Below are 20,891 nucleotides of genomic sequence, written 5' to 3'. Positions count from 1 at the left end.
GTGTAGCGCACACCCAACAATCCACAGTGCTTAGGCATGCAGCCCAACACACACAGGTGGAGTGTTGGGCTGCATGCCTGGTGCCAACCCTTTGATTGTTCCAATGCACATCAGTACTCAATTCAGGAAGGAGATCAACCAATAAACAAACATATTAAGCCTCACATTGTCCATTCCTCATCAAGTTTTTAGTAATCAGTATTGGTATCTATCTCTGCCACACGAAATGTGGTCTCTACCCTTTTATGTACAAAACTGTTTCATCGCTCCTCATTGGTGCACTCACCTACGCTGCTTGCAGACTAGAAAACCCTCTCCCCTCCCATTAAATAATTACAACATCCATAGGCAGACAAAAAATCAAACTTTTGATATGAACCACCTGACCTTCTAATGGGCGTGAGCGTGACAACCACAACCATGTGAAGGTTCATTGAATATAGAGCCTAAAAACAAAGTAGAGTGGAAGAAGAAGAGCGACATGCAGGTGCTGGCATCTATCTTTCTTTGGTGATCCATCCATCCATCCATAAAAAATATAAAAAAAAGGTAAATCAAGTGTTGCTTTCATTTCACGTCCCTTTTATCTGAACACAGGGCCTAAAACCATTACTCGTGATGGATTTCTTTAAAAGAAAGGTTTTCCTTTTAAAGAAGACAAGTAGTAGGTGAACACTGAACATGACTTGTGTGTGTGTGTGTGTGTGTGTGGAATAAACATGACCCATTTAAAATTATACAATGTATGTCATACCTAGATGGATTATGGACTTATCCATATTGACTAAGGGGAGAAAAAGACCAAGAAGGACAGCAAATTACATCACAAACAAGCACTATTCTAATGCAAGTTGCATATGGCGGTTGAGGTCATTGAGGTAATTAGAACAAGTATAATCATCCAAATCACAAGCATCCAAAAGAAGTGGCTTTGTTTCCCTTGATCCAATCACTTCCATTGTTCCATCCTCACCCCTCAGTTGCTGCAAAACCTGCATCATCAATTCATAGACAACAACTATGAGAAAGAGACAGAAACTATGAAAAATAGAGAGAGAAGTTGGGGGTGATTGGGCTCTGTTTGGCATCTGAGTCACTGGTCTAGAATCTAGATTGATTAATCTTGAGGGGCTTCTAGTTTTCTGGTGCAATTAAATCATGTTTTGATTCTTTATAGACTCTCCCCCCCCCCCCCTCTTTAAATAAAGCTGGTAGGAGAATAAATGTAATACATATATGATCACCACTAGGGTTTATGCTTTAGGCTCAATCTGATTCTCATAATAGAAGCAAAAGATTTTCTCTTGTCAATTCTATGAATCATGTGGTCCTTCCCTGTTTCTAGAAGAATCTGTACGAAGACATAATTTAATTATTGAACACATTACATAGTCTTTTGAGGTTATGGATTAATGACGAAAAGGAAATCTTCTAATTTTCTTCGAAGAAAAATCCCTTACCCGGCTCATGTTTGGTCTCATGGTGGATGAGTGGTGGATGCACCTTGATGCTGTCAAGATCATACGCTTCATTTCAATAATTTCATAACCATGTCCAAGACTAGGATCCACTAAATCTTTCAAATTATTTGTGTCAAGTAGTGGCTTCGCCTGTTTGTAAACAAACACAGACAATAAATTTGTTTATATAGCCAAAAGAGAAACTAAGCTTTTCAATAAATCCCTAAATAATGTCATGATACTATCATCATATTAACAATCAAAATTAAAACAATATAAAATTGGTGGTGAGATAAGTACAATAAACACTGCATCATAGCTTCAAAGCGACAATTGCTGTAAATGTTGCATTGAGAAGCCCAGTGGACAACATAGCTTGAAAAAGACAACTAGAAAGTAGGAAGGAATGATAAGGAAATCCATTGATCTTTGTAGAAAGTATCTTGAGGACTGTTATATACCTACTGTAACAGGACTCCACAATAACCTTGGGGAATGGAAGACTGTTAATTTAGTGATCAACATATTTAAGTACATAGTGTTAACCCAAGTAATTGACTCCTAAAAGCTTTGTGGTGAACTCTTTTGAGTCACTCATCTGGCCTATACTTATAGAGGTCATAGTTACTCCATAACAATGAAACATAGAACAGGTAGATACTGAAAGAGTAAAGATGATGCCTTAATATTTCATCATTGGTAGAATCATACCCAAATCACAAGGCTTTGGCGACAAGAGTCCAAGGCACGTCGGCCTGTTATGAGCTCTAGTAGTAGCACCCCAAAGGCAAAAACATCTGTTTTCTCATCGACAATTCCGTGCATGAAGTATTCTGGTGCCAAGTATCTGAGATGAAATATACTAAAGATATAGCACATGAATTCAATTGATGCACAGAAAGGAAGGCCTAAGTGTGTTATCTCACCCAAATGTCCCCTCTATGGGGAAAACTATGTGGTGACTCCATTGTTCTGGTAACCATTTTGCAAGTCCAAAATCGGATATCTGCACAATTACAATAACACTAGAAGCATGTTAGTCATCTGAAACAAGGTTGATACAAAGAAACAAGCAACTACCTCTCTTTCTCACTCTCAGCAATACCTGAGGTTCATAATCTTGGTTTAATAATATGTTAGAGGCTTTGATGTCTCTATGAATTATACGTCTGCTGCAGCCATGATGGAGGTAGTGTAATCCTTCTGCTACCCCTAAAGCAACCTTAAACCTTATTCCCCAATCCAGAGGCTCCTTTGAACCTGAAAAAATGTGTTTTTTTCTAGTTACTCAAAAGATGCTAACTACAGTTACTACTTGGACTCTTAAAAGACAGATTTGGCCTCTGCTTTTCATGGGCAATACCAGAACCCATGGTAGACAAACCATCGATACGCAGGCTGAGTTAAGGTGTATCAGGCCAAAACCTGCCTAAACAGGCAAATTTATGGTTTGGGTGGGTTGCATAAAAATTTAAGAAATCAACATAATTCTATGTACAAAAGAATAGTTTTGAAAATAAGAAAAATGTATCAAACAGGCAACCATGCAGATCTGAGCAAGTTGAGGATCTGAGGGTGTATTAACCTCTGGAATGGGATTCATGCCTGAGTTTAGGCATTCAATAATTGGATTGCCAGGACAAACCTGAAACACCACCCTTTGGTAGGCCATATAACAGCAAACTGTTTACCTCAAGTTCAGAAAGCTGTCTATGGGCCAAGCAGGCTAATAGGCTATTGGGAAAAATATCGTATGGGCCCACATTTGGTTCACTTACACTTTGAGACAACAAGGGCCAGGTTTTATTATATAGACCCTTTAAATAATGGTATGGATAAGCCAAGTCAAGGTATACTGTCCATCCACACTCTTTGGACCTAAGTTCAATAATGGGTCCAGATATTTTTCTTCTATTTTTTGGGGTGGGGTGGGGTAGTAGAGGCCTTTATGCTGGGAGGTTTTAGAAAACTTGCAGTTCTATTTTTCCCTTGGGCTTAATTTGGTTTGTGAGAATCCAAACAGCCAGGAATTAACTGGATGTAAAATGCTAAGCAAAAGTACCTTAAAGGCTTAAAGGAGTATCCCCCAACACACAAGGATCCTAGCCAATAAAACAGAGGGACCCATAGAAGGGCTCACATCTATTCATCAATGGGTCCCATTATTTCAGTGGCTGGGATCTCATGTGTTAAGGAATGCTCCTTTAGGGCAAGGGATTTCCCTTGCCCTGATTAATGGTGGATAATGCTAGAGATACCAGAGCATGACAGGAACCAATAGAGATCAAGACCTCCATCTAAAGTTATGGAGTTTGATAGTTACCATAATAGGAATATTCCAATTGAACTACTCCTCCACTACCAAATTCCATGTAGTAACATGCTAATTCTTGGTTTTGATCGTTGAAGTGGGGGTAATATGTAGGAATCTCAAGACCCAAGCCAGGTCCAACATTCTTCCTGCTTAGAAGTTAAGCCCAAACAAAGCCCAATTAAAAATGGGCCCTTTTTTTTTGGGAGGAGAGAGAGATTAAGAAAGGGGCTTTAAGATACAAGTTTTAATCACATACTCTTGGCCTCTAGGAAAAGCTAAGCCCATACCTAGAACTAGCTGGTCCAGCCCATTTACTGCCTGTAGTTGGATTAGTCAAACTCAAAAGCCATATTTTAGCCTTGGCAAAGCTGCAGCATTAAAAAAAATGCTCAAGGTGATGATTGATAATTTGGTAGCCCATTCAATGATGATAAGGCTTACAGCACATCCTTGACCTGCGCCTGGACTTGGAAAATTGTAGCCCAATCACCTCTGCTCCTTTTGGTTGCAAGGAAAGTGGGGAAAGGGCGGTGAAGGGACGGGACGGGACGGAAAATATTTGCATTTTTTGTAAAAAATAGTTCATTTCTTATAGAAATATCTGCAATTCCTTTGCAACCAAACACCAAAATGATTTTTCTTGTAAAATATATTTTTACTTCTCTAGAAATGCACTTGCAGCTTGAGCCTAGCATTATTACCGACAAGGCATATCTCCAGCCTTAAACTAAGCAATTTGGCTCTCCTCCAGCCATAGCGGGAGCTGGAGGGTCCAACCCAGCAAAAGGCATAACCCCCTCCTGTTTTTGGGGGATCAGCATCGTCTCCAGGGAACAGGGAATGCCCAGGGCGCTGCCAGCCGTTGGGCTGTGCCGCACACATCCCTAGGCGTGCGCCAAGATGTGTGCGGCACAGCTCAGCCACTGGATGCCCCTTGGCAAAACCCTGGGTGCACGCCTCCCTGGAGACGAGCTCAATTCGTTTTTGAGTGTTTTTGCTAAGTTGGATACTCCAGCTCCCGTCACGGCTGGAGGAGAGTCAGATCCTAAACTACAAAATAAGGGCTGGCTCGCTCCTGCAACAAAGCAATTTCTACAAAAGCTGACATGTTGTCCTCTTTGATCAGGTATGCACAAATGGTGCCCCATCCCTTATGAATTTCTATTTGGCTTCCCTTATTAATTTGGTGAGCCCTTGAACAATTTAATTGGCCATAATTGTAAAGTTTTCCCATGTAGATTGAAAAAAATACCAGAAAAAAGTGACCAAATGAAGTTAAGGTCTGTTCATCAGAAAATTCCCCCTTTTTTGATGCTTTCATTGGAAAACTCTATATTTCTAGCAACCAAACATAGGTCTTAAAGATTCCACTGGGTGGGCGGCCGGGGAGAAGGGAGAGGGGGGGGTTGTGCAGGGGGTGGGAGGTGGAGGGGCAGAGCTGCCAGCCCTGCAAATAGCGGTTTAGAGTACTCAATCTACTGACCAAAGCGTAGAGCATGCTTCAACAAGACATGCCTAAATCACCGGAGTCCAAAGGTCTTAAGGATGACTGGTAGGGAAAACTACGTACTCTATCAAGGCATTCAAATTCCAAGAATGAGTAAATGAGAAGAGACGGAGAGAGATGCACAGTACCGTGAAGCAGAGAGGCGAGGCTCCCATGTGGGGAGAAGTCTAGGACGAGATGCAAACCCTGTTCCACACTGAAGCCAAGCAAACGCGCGGCATTGGGGTGATTAATGTGGGCGATGATACCAAGCTCCGACAAGAAATCCGCCACCCTTTCTTCCTCTTCTTTCTCTTTCTTGTTTAGCCTCTTCACTGCTATTACTTCACCGTCATCCAGGCACCCTTTGTACACCTCCGCATGCCCTCCCTTCCCGATCAACTTCTCTACCATAACCAATTTTAACCATACAGTAAATAAATCAATCAGGTTGTGTGCAAGTTCTTTAAAAATTCCAAATAATACTCCAGACAGACAGATAGATAATCAGGTTCTCCGTGGAATCTGATCCACCATTAAGGATAAGTGTTCGGATCCATTACAAGATTCCAACGCGGGTCTGAATCCGTCAAAGATTAAAGTATGGAAAGATCATTCTTTTCAGATACGAAATTACAATTATTCCTTTTGCACTTACCAAGGCTGTGTTATTATTTTCCAGATTCCAAAGTCCAGAATCCAGAGTCCAGACTCCCTAGTCAAAATTGGCATGCAATTCTGTGCGAACAAAACTACAAAAGCCTGTGCCCTTCATTAAGATTGGCACCAAATGTTTTTTTCTTTAGGGGACCACTTGTTAGGAAGTGGTCGCTTTTTCTCAGCCCAGTCTTAGTAGGAATCTGTATCGGATCGACCGGTTCTTATTCGGTATGATTGGAGATCGATATCGATTCCTAATCGTCACAATACCATTCTAGGGGTACTGACAGAGGGTAAAATGTAAATAAAACCATTTTTATTGAAATTTAAGTAAAACCGTCCATCTAGATCGATATGAGTCAATCCGGATTGGAATCGTATCGATATCGACCAAGACCCATACCAATCTCGATACTGATCCCAATTCCTGGTTGGACCATGCGGACCACCGACCCCTAGGCCCAAGCCAAACTATTACGAGGCTGTAACTATTTTTTTAAAAATTTGACTGTGGCCGCTCCTATGCCACGACCCAAACAAACTCAGTTATGTACTTCTAAACCAAAACTTTTAGACATTATGTTATATTTGGATGCCAAAAACAAGAGAAAAAAAATTAAGATTTTGTTGAATTTAAGAGAGAGATGGACATATAAAATGATTGTCTCATTATGATTTTTTCCTTATTATGTTTTTATTTTATTTTATTTTCTTGGCATCTTCAAGTATATGACTACATCAATGACCTTAACAAACCAAAATTAGACTATAACTTTAGGCCAGAGTTTTTCTTGAGCCCCAGTAACGAGAAATCCCTTAACCATGGTTTTCAGATGGATAGGAGAGAGTATCGTGTAACAAGGATATGTTCGATCATTCGTAAATAGGTTCCATGTTTTAGAACTCTAAATAGGTGGCTAAACCCTTCACGCATGATGAAGGGAAACTTTCTCCTTAACTCTATAATTTTCAATATCTCCTTTAAATGTGGCCATGTGGGTGGAATGAGATATCATCATGAAAGAAAGAATCAAAGACCCATGGATTATGAAACCATATTGAAAGGTCAAACCCAAAATCTTAAAGCATTAAGTGGAGAAAATCACCAATGACTTAAACAAACCAATATTGAATAACACAATTGCATATTATAAGAAAAAGAACGCTACCTGATCACGTGGCTTGTGGATCATTATCGTCTTCGGTTCCCCTGTCCGGTACAGTGGTTTGGTTCCTCTTATAGGGGGTTGAAAATGACGATCTAACTGTCCGAGGGAGGTAAAAACGTCACTTCCACCTCCTTATGAGAGAAACTGGACCACTGTACCAGACAAGAAACAAAAAAAAAAAAAAATTCCGTGGCTAGCCCTTGTGCACCCAAACACATAAACTCACAAAAATACCGCCCTGGCCCTTAAAATCAATTTAACATCTATGTTATGCTTTTGCGTGGGCTCTCATGGCCCCAGCACCGATGCAAGCGCTACACGACCAGATCTCTCATTCTCTCGCCCACAACTCTATAACTTTCAACGTCTCGTTGGCCCCGCCGGACATGCTTTCGTTGCCTTTGAATCAGAAGGGTCTGTCGCTGAAGCTTTCTTCCCTATTATCGATAAAGCCACATCTGGTGGAGCCGTAGGTTTAGCCATCGTTATCGACCGTAGTCGGCATCAGCATCGGCAGTGACCGATATCGATACGACACCATGTGTGTCGGTTCGGTTGATACAGTAAAAAGACTGTTTTCTTAATAAATATAAGTATCGGCAGCAATAGTTTTCGGCGCCGGCACCGGTGAAGTAACACCTTCGTGGAGTTGACGTAACCTGCTTAACTAGGTTTCTTTTTATTTAATCTGATTTCTTTCTGTTTTTCCTTCCCGGATATCCCAAAGTTTAAACTTCAAACAAAAGAAAAGACCAAGAAAGCTTCAGAGACAGAGAAAGCAAGTTAATTTTGTTACCAGAACTGAAATCATTGGTGGCAGCGGCAAGTTCCTCGTAGCTGAAATTCCTCCAGGAAGGTTTTGGCACCGATGGTCCTTCATACTCAATTCGATCTTCAGCACTGCGAATCCTAGCTAATCTCCTACTTAAACTCCTTTTCGACACTTCGGAACTCGCCAACATCGGAAATGTAGGAAACCTTCTCATAGATTTCCTTTTTATGATATCAAACAAATTCCTCCATTGTGAACCATTTGATTCTGGAACCAAAGCTTGATGCACAATCAATTTATCCGTAGATGAGGTACTGCAACTGCTGCTACTATTATCTGAATCGACACCCAAAACAGGGATTTCCAATATACCTCTCGGTGAACTATTATCCTCGTTAAACTCTGGCTTCCCCAACTCATCCTGAGATTCTCTTTCTGGGTTTTCCTGGGTTTCTTCCGTTTCTGCATAAAATGAAAATTGCAGATTTCAGAAAATTTAAAGATAAAATCAAGAATCAAATAGTCACAATTAACTTCTGGTAATCAAACAAAACATATACCTTTCATCTGGGTTTCCGTCGCCGGTTGCTATTCTCAAATCAATCTATCTCTGTTTTCTGAGAAGTGGAAATCAAATAGAAAATTCAAGGCATCAGGCACGAAGATCAAGACTTACAGTAGTTTTTAATTTTCAGAATTTAGCTATGGCGGGGTTCTTAAGAAAGAGGAAGAGGAACAGTGGAGAAGGAGACTTACATTATTCTTGAAACTAAACTGGTGGGATTGATTCGAGTCCTTCTATGCCTATATTTATATCCTGTACATGTATGTATATATTTTAACTATAACGCTACAATCTCAACCGTCGAATATATATGATTATCATGATTTTATCCTCTACGAAATAAAAAACTTCTTTATGTACTTGACCGATACCGTAATCAGCGGCTCAGGACACAACGAACCAACTAACAGAACCAATAAATATCTTAAAATAAAAGTTTAAATGGGCTCCACTGGAGAAACGACAAACCAATCCCAGGGGACCATGACCGTACGATGTTTTGTAATCTCACAAACCCTAGTGGAGTAGTATCCATTTTTTTCACATGCAGTGTCGCACTAGTTCTATAAAGGCATTAGGACTTGCGGAGTGGTTTAAAAGAGAGGGTAGGGTTAAGTGCATAGATGACATCAGTTGAGTATGTTTAACGCACGAGATGGCCCCTCTGGTTTTGGTTTTTTTTTTTTTGGTTTGATTTTGATTTGGTTCAGGATACAATATGTACAAATCGAAATTAAAATCAAAATCGAATAGTTTTCATGTTGTGATATGTGATGGATGGAAGTCATATCATGGAAACAAATGAAGGGACGCGCTTTTATGATTGCTTCTGATAAGGAATTTGTGGGGTTCTCTATGGACTTTGGTTTTATAAGGACGTGAAGGAAGACAAAGCAAGAGCAAGACTAAATATCAAAACATGGGATTGGGCATAGTAGGATATGAAGACTTGGTCATGAGAGATACTCACTCTTTGGTTAGATATAGTGTCTCTTATTAAGTTGAGTACTAAAGTTTGTATTCTAAACATGATTGAGACGTTATAACTATGACTCATAAGCTAACTTTCAAAGCTAGGGTTGATAAGTTTAAACTACAAATTTTGCATGATGTGTTTTGTTTGTATTTTCTCTTTCAAAAAAAAAAACTTAAATCAAATCAAATTGGTTTGGCATTATTTGTTTTGTACACGATGTCGATAATTTGGTTCAAGCTCGATTGAAGTAAAAATAACTTTCTAAAACAAATAAATATGGATAGATATTACAACCTCATGAAAATACAATCCCATGGCATAAATTTTGCTACTTTTCAGCCCTTCTATACAACTAAACAAAGAAATTCATGTCGTTTCCAGAGCCAAGGACTTTGTTTCGATTTTGAATCCCTTCCCATAGAAAATATGATATTTTCATTGTGCCCCCTCCTCTTGAATTCCGCACCCCCTTGGGTTTCCACCTAGTGGCCTATGGGCCCTCGTTAGGAAGAATAAAAAAAAAAAACCATAATTTCACATAACTCAACAAAGACACATTAATTGCAAAGTTTAGAATGGTTAGATTTGGTTCTAACTTAATTTATATGAGTTACACTTTATTCAATTTGAAACCAAACCGAATGATAATTCAATTTTCAAAATCAAATTGAACTTTTTCAGTTGAATTCGATTTTCAATTCTGGTTCTAAATTGACACCCTTATGGTTTTAAATATCGGTGTAGCAACTTAGATGTATCGATTTTTCCGATATCTCAAATAGATATGAATCGGAAGTATTGATCAATGGTTTGTTTTTGAATTTGTACAACTGATATGGCCACCATTACCGGAATTTGGATCCTCTACTGTCGAGCTACCTGGCAGGACCGTGCTACCCTAACACGATACTATGCATAATGTCTACCTTACCCCTGCCCAAATGCCTTACCCGAATGGGGGTAAGGAGATAATTGCACACAGCCCCGTATCTGGGCAGCACAATCCTACCGGGCATCTTGACAGTAGAAGATCTGGATCCCCATTACCGATACTTATGATCCTGCTCATACCATATCGGGTTAGCACACAACTCAACAAATGGACACGACAGAGATGGAAATCTGTACTGTACAGATACTTTGAGGGAACAGCCTCATTTATTATGTGACTTTGCTCCTGTATTTAAAGCAAGTTTCTACCAAAAAAATATAGGCATATTTAAAGCAAGGAACATTTATTAGTCATTTATAATTTATTGGTTGTGGGGATTGATAAAAATCTTTAAATTTCAAGCACATGACGTGCTGCTGTGAGTCTGTGACAAGTTACTATGATTTAATATAATATGGATAATTGTACAGTATTTTTTTTTTTTTTTCCTGTTTGGTAGAAGATAATTGTACAGTGTGATGGTTAGAGGAATTATATTTTTCAGTTTCTTAAATAAAAAGGTAAATTACACGTCACCTTCTGGTTTTCAAGCGAAACTCAGATCATCCCTTAGTTTTTGAAAAAAATTCAAATCACCCCCTCTATAGTAACGGTGTTAGTCTTTTGTTAGTTATTGGTGTGAAAGGACTATTTTACCCTTGTACTAAAACATTAGAATTAAATTTATAATACTATCTTTTCTTTATCTTCAACATTGGTCAAAGGTAGTTTAGGGATTTAAATTTATTTAATTGGCTGACATCATTACTTTTTTTTTTTGTAACAAGAAGTTTTACTGATAATCATGTGAGGGGTCTTGGGCTCCAAACAAAACTTGGAACCAAGGAGTGGAAATGGACCAATCAGTGCTGACATCATCACTTAACAGCATAAAACTAACAGTAGAGACTAATTTGTCATATTGGGGTCTAAACCAGAGGGTGATTTGAGTTTTTTCAAAAACCAGGGGGTGATCTGAGTTTCGTTTGAAAATCAAGGGGGTGACATGTAATTTACCCTAAAAAAAATCAATTTAAAGAATGTAAAATTTTTAACTAAAAATCTTGTTTGTTTTGTTGTAAAATTTTTTGTATAAATGATATTTTATAAACAAATTTTTATTTATATAATAATTATTTATTTTTTATTTTACATTAAAACCAATAATATAAAGTTTTATTTATTATAAATTTTTCTTTTTCTAATTTTCCACATGGAAACAAATGGAGCCATAGAAGTGTTATGAAGTTCTAGAATGGGGGTTAGATCTGATTTTTAAGACCATGATTCAAACACCAAGTAGCAAGTTTGCCAATCAAATCAAAGTTGTTTTGATTATGGTTTATTTCATTTGTTTATATAAAATGGATGGTAGTGGAATAAATTAAATAAACAGTAAGAGATTGCGACGTGGTCATGTAGCCTCTGCACCAGTGTGAGAGCCAATAAGAATGCGTAAAGACATCAATATGGCTGCGATTTTTTATTAACATGACATAGTAATCAAGCTTAAAAATACATTACGATTAATATCTGCCCATGAATTCTCACTTGAAACTCAAATTTGGTGTACAGTTAAGTTATTTATTTGTTAAATTTCATCCTAATCCAATTGTACATGAAGACAGAGCAAGTCAAGTTATACTAAAAGAGTCAAAAGGTAAGAGACAAAATAATGGGCCATCCAAACAGACCATAATAATTGAATATATTACATGTGACTAATCCACGAAAGCTCTATGAATAATGCTCAAGTGGTCATGAGGGTGTTGGACTTCAACTTACCAACCATATCACCATAATCAATTGGGATGTGCTGCTAATCTTTAGTAAAACATATGCAAGGATTTTAAACTCGAAAATCCGGGTCAAATTGGTCTCCATCAATTCTAATTTGGATTAGATCAAAATTGGTCCCAAAAACCCTAGAATCAAATAATCCAATGATCCAATCCCAAAAATCCAAGAATTGACCACTTAAGAATAGCTGAAATCGGCCGAATCAATTGCCCAATTCCAATTTTTGAAACCATACATATTAGCATATATGTACTACGTCATTTCTATCTTATCCTTTTTTTTAATATAGACTTGGACCAAGGTTATATGCACGGCTGCATACATACACGGTCGTGACTGGCAATTGTTGGACAAGGTATGAGGGGCAAAGTATATTTATACATCCTCATCCAACAGTTGAAGGCACGATCGTGTACTTACACGACCGTGCATATAACATCTTTTCTATTTTATGAACTCATAAAAAGTTTAAATAAAATATTAAGGAGGCCATGGAGTTACTGAGTTAGGCATACGAGTATCCATACTGATACAGATCGACCCCATATCAAAAGAATCGGATTGGATCGTTTTACTCCTCAAAATACCAATACTTAGGTTTGTGACCAATTTACCTTCTCTTATTTCGATACCATTAATCGATACGATCAATTCAATACCGATATTGATACCGATACCAAGCCCAAAAAATGGAACTATCACTATCGTAAGCAGGGAAGACCAAACGAGTCGGTGAACTAAACCCGTTAAGGTGAGTTGAATTGTTAACCCGCACACCAACCACACCATTAAAGACGATGAGAATGTGTCCTCTCAGAATCTCATTCCACCATCACCACCACCTTACAACTAACTTTGTTTGATTCAACTACTGACGTCTTCCAAAAGTATTTCTATTTCTAGTCAACATAAGGAGGAAGTGGGCCTGGACCCGAAAATCTCGGAGTCTTCTTGGCCCACCCAACTTTTTTTTTTTGGGTAGAGATGGTCCTACCCAACTTACCTTGTCTATTGTCTAAGTTCGTTAAGCACCAAACCTATTACTTCTTTAGGTAAGGTAATCCCCACAACTTCACTACTACTAGTGTACTACCCTTTCCCTTTCCCTTTCCCTTTCCCTTTCATTAAAGAGATCCATTAACATAAAAGTGGGACAACAACCTAAACCAGTATCACTGTAGTTTATTACAAAATATTAACAATAAATCATAAAAATAGATGAGGCAGATAAATGGATAGATTTGTTTTTTCTCCCTTTTATGGATACAGGATGAATACATAAATTGATATAAGATCAATTTGGTTTGGTTAGGGATTTTACCCAAATGCACCAACTAAACTTTTGATGTGACCCCATTTGATCTTGATCTTCTATATCTAAGTATTTAATTTGCTATTTGGATTTAGGATGAATAGATGAACTGATAGAGATCAATATGCATGGTTTTAGGTATCGGGATTGGATCGGTCGATACATATACTTGACTAATGTCGTATTGGTGGTATTTGAACAGAGGTACACAAAATGGTCCAAAAAAACCTCGTATATATAATTTGAGAGGCAAAATAATCCAATCCATATCAGTATCGATGAAAATCGATACCAATGCACCAACTAAACTTTTTTTAGGAGGGTTATGTACTAAACTGTTCATGTGACCCCATTAATCTTCTATTTGTTAGCAAGAACGTTTCTCATTCAACTCTCATATCTAGCAAATTATTATCAAGATTAATATCTTGATTGATGTTGAAAGGATTGATTGTATTAAATAGGTTCACACTAGGAGGCTTATCCTGACCCAACACTAACATTGTTATATAAAGCACAAACTAATGGTCATTACGAGAATCCATTGATAGGGGTGGAGCCAGGATTTTCATATGGGAGTGGAGCAAAAATCTACCAACCCTGCTGGAGAAAGTTTTGGTTTTTTGGTAAGAATCGTAACTCGGAGTTTAGGAGTGAAAATGTAGTTTTACCTACATTGTCCACTCAATTGCCTTAGCATCTAGTTTCCTTTCACTCATGGTGAAGAAAGAATTTCTTAACCCATCACATTGACTCTTGGATTAGATTAGAAAATTTTAGTTTCAATTACGGACATTAATAGAGGGTTAAGAGTTTAACAGAACTCAATGAGTCACTGGCCAAAAGTCCAACCTGTAGGGGCACATCTCACTTCAGTAGATAAAGAGATTTTCTCTCCATAGTGGAAGACAAGAAAAACTTTTTTCATTGCATTATTTATTTATTTATTTGACTCCTGTAGGATGAGCTTTAATGCTCAACATTCTACCATTGCATTATTAGTGCAATAAAGGTTTTATTTTTAATTTTGACTAAATGTCAGAAAATCTTGACAAGGTAATGACATTTAAAAAAAAAAAAAAAATTATAACTAAGGTAATGACACTCAAATGAACCATCCAACCTAGTGTGGAAGATTGATGTCTTGTATTCTGTGGTTGGATTGTGGGTCATTAGGGTTATGAGAGAATTTTATGTAAACAAAGAGCATGGATCAAGGAATCGACATTGGATCGTTGGAATTTGTCAATATGTATTGATATTAGTGGTCAATGATATTGATTCTGGGACGATCCCATATTGATGGATCAATAAGAACCAAGGGTAAAAAATTAATGATTATTGAAAATAAGGGTAAATCTGTCAAATACGGGCTGATCTCACATCCAATACTGATTCCTAAAACCATGACAAATCTCCGTTGCTAGTGAAGATACTCCATCTCACTGTGGACATAGGCACCTTGCATTATAGTATGCAATGTAGTTTGAACTGAGTTTTCCTTCACCCAGAAAAATACTCGATCTTTGTCAACAGGAGACTGATGATGAAACTCACTAATTCGGGCTGGATCAGATGGATTTTTATTTTTTTTTAGATGAATAAAATTGATATGTACAAAAGATCAGATGGATTTACTCCTCTTTTCTTTAAAATAATCAGATTTTTTTTATTTTTCTACCCTTGGGCATTGCCCTGAATCGGTATTGCCATCTTTCGATTCTAATACGAATTCAAGCGATCCAATCCATTCCCCAAACCATGGTTCCAAGAGTCCATTCATAACATGAAATCATAGTAAATGAAAAGATTCTCTCTTCACCCTAGGTGATGAAAAATTGTGACTTCAAATATTATGCATGGCTAAACCGCCCTATCCCAATGGCATGTTGGTCCACCAATCTAATTCTAAAAATTTGAATTAACAAACTACCTCAATTCGACTCCTCTACTTCCACCTACCCTTACTGTCGTGTGCGCCCCATACAAAAGCAAGGCAGCATGTACCGCCTTACCCCTGTCCGAGCGGTGATAAGGCAATAATTTTCGCCGCGCTTGTGTGTGGAGGCGCACGGCAGTACTGGACAGGCGGAAATAGAGGAGTTGGATCCCAAACAACCTATAATAGATGGCTATTCCATTATTAATGCTTCTAAGGAATCCTTTTGCATCAGGATTTGAATAAGAGAGGAAACTCCATCCTTCCATGTTCATATTTCAATGGTAGGGCTTAGGAGGTTAAGATTAAATTCTGACGAAATGATACTGTTTGTCCTTTTGATAGATGCCACTGCAATATTTATATAGAAGCTTTTTGTGTATTCAGAAGTCAGCAATCAATTTCGTAATTGAAGCATCTCCCATTGACTGCCCAGATACGCTAAGCCCACTCTTGCTGCGAGAACAAAAGAAGATTTATTCAAGTTGCTTTCTGTAATTCCTTGTAATCCAAATCAAAGTAATACAAATACTATTCTTTTTTAGGGGAGAGGGTTCCTCATGATGCTAGTGTAGAAAAAATTTGAACAGAGCAAAGATTTGGGAAAGCGTTCTTCCTGACGCTAGTGTAGGACAAATCTTGAACAAAGCAAAGATTTGGGAAAGGGTATCCAATGCAAGTATGAAACAGTGGAGAAGGGGGAGAGTATTTTGTCCGGGCTTGTGCTAGCGTAGGGCTAATGGGAGCGGAAAGCATCAATATGGGTGGAATTTCCGCCATTGATAGGTGGCAGGGCAGTCATTTTGTGGGGGTTGGGATGTTCATTATGTAGGGGTTGTGTCTGAAGTCTGAACGCAGAAACTGCGCTCACGGACAGGCTTCTTTTCCTGAGGAGCACATTTGGTCAATGTAGGGGGTGGGGAAATCATTTAAAAAAAAAAAGCCAATGTATTATGAGAAATAACCAAAAATATCTTAATCCCCTTGATTACACTGTGACCACAAGTAAGGGTGTCAATTTAGAAATGGATAAAAACCTACAGGAAAACAATCAATTAAATCTCATTTGAAATGGAGTTGATGTTTTTTTGGTTTGGTTTTGGTTTTGAAAAAAGTCTGGAAACAGTCTCTCCGTAAAGGCTGCTTATATTATCACCCTCTCTAGATCCTGCAATGGCGGGAGCCTCATGCACTGCGTACGTTGTGTTTTTTTTTTTTGGGTTTTGAAAAGTGAAATTTCATTCAATTTTATTTAATTTTAGTTTCAAAACAAAAACCATATGTTTGAGTTGAATAAAGTGTAACCCATATAAATTGAACGTAAATCATATTAAACTCTACAATCATGTATCTTTGTTGAATTGTGTGAAATTACCTCCTATGGGTTTGTTAGAGTTATGAAAAAAATGGTTGAAAGATAACCAAATTTGACATTGTGCGACTGCATTTTCACGTAGTTGTAATTTCCTTTTCAACCAAATTTTTTTTTTCCTTTTCAACTTTAATTATTTGTTTCAGTAGATTATTTCCGCTTAAATCGAATTATGGAGACTGTGTATGAGCCAAATGAAATCTAATACAAAATCAAATAAAATCGAACTGATTCGGTTCAATTTTGATTTTGAGATTATAAAAAATATTTCGATTTCAATTTACATATGTTGAACCAAACCAAAAAACCAAAACCGAACCGATTGAAACCCTTAACTTCAAGTCACTTTGTATATTATTACCCAATTATTGGCCTTCTAATCTTTACTAGACGCTTTTGTCTCCTTAACTAAAAGATGTTCACCAGTGAAGATCCAATCACAATAGTATAGATGCCACATTTTCTTTTACTACAGCTTAGTGCTTAGCTAGTCCAAGCCCCAACCTTAGAAAAATTGTTCTAAATTTTAAATGGGCCTATGAGTTTTTTGGGTTGGGCTCGGGTTTAAGAGAACCCTTGCAGGACCATTTTGCATTAAAATCGAAATGTAGAGGTGTATAAATTCAACAAAATATAGTCACTACATAAGCTAAACTTCCACCATAGTTGACATAATTTTCTTATAAATCATTCTTTTTAAATTAAGAACAGGGACTCCAAAACATCAAAAATATTTATGATATCTTGGACCGAGTTTCCCTCCACCCATGGTGAATGAGATCCCATTCACCGAGGGGCGGGAGAGGACAGGAATGGGTATTGAGAGGATATTTTGGAATATATTAAAATCCTAGGAAGGGTTTATGAAGCCTAGGATGGTGGGTGAAGTCCTTCATGGGTGGAGGAAAACTTTGTCCTTTTAATTTTATTGTTCATGTGTTTTAAACCTCAAAAACTGACTTCTAAAAGCTTACAAGAACAAACTATGTAAGCTTACCCCGATATGCCCTTGGCCTATACAGATAATAAAATAGGTAGATAGAGAGAAAGATGAGACCTTGCCCAATTAAAGGAGTTGTGAATTGTGATCCTCCTTCGAACCTAGTGTAGAAATGAAGGTTTGAATTTTGTATCATTTTGATTGGAGAGAGAGACCACTTGTCTTCTCGCATAACTAACGTTGTCACCAACAATTGCCTAGCTCAATTAGTGAGCCGTGGTGCGCTTCATGCCCATGCTCATCAGGAGGTCTCGAATTCGAGTATCCTGGCTGGTACCTTACCCCCTCCCTAGGTCACTCACCCCCCCCCCTCCCCTTAGATAAATATATATAAGCTCCCAATCCCAAAAAAAACACTCTCCTCATGGACCTTGTGGGCCTCTTATTCACAAAACTGATTCATGCACACCAATTGATGTGGTGTATCTCACCCCGGATTGTGATCTTCTACGTTGCACTGCCCGTAGTGACTTGTACGGCCCAAACATTGCATGCGGTGCTTTGTCTGGGTCGCACAGGCCGCTATGGGTAACGCACCATAGAGAATCTGTATTGATCTCACCCCTCTTCTCATCGCCTCTCTTTCCCACCAAATCCCACCCCATGTCCATTTTTTCTCTCACCAAATTTCACAGTATTAAAAAATACTTATTCCATATTTTCTTTCTCTCTCGTTTTTCTTGTCAATCCAACTCACAACATGTCTTTACCAAAAAATAAAATAAAAAAAACTCACAACATGTGGTACCAACTCTCATGAGTCTCCCTCTCCCTTTTTTATCGTCAAACAAACAAAACCTTATATGTTTGGTAAATACTTTCTTAAGCTTTTGGAATTTTCAAAATTCCTTTTTTAACATTTACCAAAAATAAAAATTAAAAACCTATTTTAATAGGATCAGGAGCCCCGTTTGCAGGAATTTTTTTCCCCAAATTAAGGTTAATACCAATTAAAAACAACTAAAGATAATATTTTCACCTTTTCCTTCCCTCAAAATTACAAACAGAAAAAACAAACAAACAACAATAATGTAAAAACCATCGGTAATCTCTCTCTCTCTTGTCTTCCTCCTCCTCCTCCTTCTCGATCTATCAACCGAGAAGGAAGAAGAAGAAGAAAGATCTAAGCCACCTGCATGCACCAACAGAGAATATAGAAATCCTTCCAACGAACCGCGCCTTTTGACCTCTTTAAAAGGGTTCAAATGACGTCGGAAACCCAAGTTCAGCCACCGTCAAACCATACTCGTTCTCATTCTTCTTACATTTACGAGGAATTTGAAGAACCAGACCCACCAACCGCTGAAGAAATCGCTGCTATGCGTTGGGAATCAAGAAAAAGAATGATCATTCTCGTGATATCCACCGTTATTCTCGTCTCCGTTACCGCTACATTCGCCCTGAGTGCCATTATCAACGTCTCAGCCGGCCCTCCGGCCAATCAGTACCGTCCAGGGACTCATCACACCAACACCTCCGACTCCATCAATTTCACGCTGCCTCCTATTTCTGATCCCTTTGCAGCAATTACACCTTAATTAGTCCGGCAAGATTGGTGACCGTCCGCCGCGTATGGAGGAGAATCTAACAAAGTACAGATACTGCAATTAGTCCGGCTCTATATAGTTTGTTTTTTTTTTTTTTTCGGTTGAAATTATCCATTCGGGAATTCATATGAAGTGCAATTGCTGGAGTTTGGAACACCGTGTGGCATTCATGAATTCGAAGAATTATAGATTTTTCATTTCTTTTCTGCGATTATTATCGATTCTTCTTAGTTACATCGTTCTATTGTGTTGACCTGCAAGATTGTTTGGTTCAATTCCGATCCATAAATTAGAGAGATGTGTTTGTCACTGTAACTTCTCTAGAACATCATCACCATAATCAAAAGTAAGTGATTAGATTATTTCAACCAGGTTAGAGAATGTATTTATGAGAACCCGAATCCTCTCCAATGACATTTAATAACCGGAGTCGATCTCACACCATCCATGGGATGTGGGGACCACCTCTGGGGTGCAATAGCATCGGGTTGGGCTCAGGTTTTTAAAACCCATAGTCCAACCTATAATTTCCACCTATTTTAGGGCTATGTAAGGCCTGACTTAACCCTGTTTCTTTAACTACATGTGTCGCATTATTATGTATGATTATTTTATATTTATTTATATATAGAGGCTCAATCTGAGGTCTTGGCCCAGTTCCGGCCCGACCCTACCCTAGGCTTGGAAATCTCAATCCTGGCCTAGCCCATGGGTTGAATTGCCCATCCCAGACCATGTCAAGCTCAGGGCGGGCTTGGGCTCACCAAGCCAAACTTGCAACCCTGTTTGCAACTATACAGGGACTCGTGAATACTAAATTGTGATAAACAATTTTGTTAAGAATAATTTCAAGGTTTCAACAATGACTCAAGGGTGTGGGGTTGAAATACATGGCCCCTCCCCTCCTTGTTTTTTTATCTCTTTTTTTTATGGGAATAAACCGTATAAGAAGAATAAGAAAGGATGAGGATTCCAAAGCCTCAACAAGATACTAAACAAAAATTTAACATACATCAAGGTTTAATCAACTTTATGTTTGTTTGGCAAGAAATGAAAGAAAAACTTTCAATTTAATGTTAAAGTTAAAAAAAATAAATTTGTGTGGATAAAGAAAGCAAATTCTGCTTCATTTTTTATTCTCTTTTCATTGATTAACATGAAAAAACAAAAAACAAAAACAAAAAAGACATACCTAGTGCACGAGGCTCCCGCCACTACTGGGCCTGAGGAGGGTCATTGACAAACATGAAACAGTTATAAAAATTGAATATTCATATTTGTTTTATGGGAAAAAATATCTCTACTTGATAGTATTTTCTACGCCCTCTCACAAGGCACCGTGAGATCACACCTCTGCCCTTGGGTAGATACCTAGGCGTACACACCCATTAGCCCAAACACTTGTGTAGAAACCATGCAATCAAGTAGAGATCTCTTGCCATTGTTTTATACTCATTTGTTGCCTAACACGTAGATTTTCCTTCAAGATTCTACTTGAGTTGCCTTGTTATCCTGTAGCTTTTAGGCTAAAATCATCTTTTCAATGAAATTTAATTGCATGATATTACACTCTTAGATATTGGAATTG

General features: G+C 38.1%; 1 protein-coding gene across 1 annotated transcript; it reads right to left on the bottom strand.

The window, feature by feature from the left end:
* Nucleotides 1–703: 703 nt before the first annotated feature.
* On the bottom strand, nt 704–8,595 carry LOC122660802 (receptor-like cytosolic serine/threonine-protein kinase RBK1). The gene is made up of 9 exons (XM_043856037.1): nt 8,551–8,595; nt 8,422–8,469; nt 7,886–8,323; nt 5,410–5,667; nt 2,566–2,720; nt 2,387–2,466; nt 2,172–2,307; nt 1,461–1,610; nt 704–992 (listed from the first exon to the last, which is right to left on the bottom strand). The coding sequence occupies exons 2-9, from the start codon at nt 8,426–8,428 to the stop codon at nt 837–839; spliced, it is 1,380 nt and encodes a 459-aa protein (XP_043711972.1). The 5' UTR covers nt 8,429–8,469; nt 8,551–8,595; the 3' UTR covers nt 704–836.
* Between the last annotated feature and the right edge of the window lie 12,296 nt (nt 8,596–20,891).

The sequence above is a fragment of the Telopea speciosissima genome, chromosome 5, assembly GCF_018873765.1.
Source record: "Telopea speciosissima isolate NSW1024214 ecotype Mountain lineage chromosome 5, Tspe_v1, whole genome shotgun sequence".
Lineage (NCBI taxonomy): Eukaryota > Viridiplantae > Streptophyta > Magnoliopsida > Proteales > Proteaceae > Telopea > Telopea speciosissima.
The sequence above is the reverse complement of the archived record's forward strand: the minus strand, read 5'-3'. Positions and strand labels throughout refer to the sequence as shown.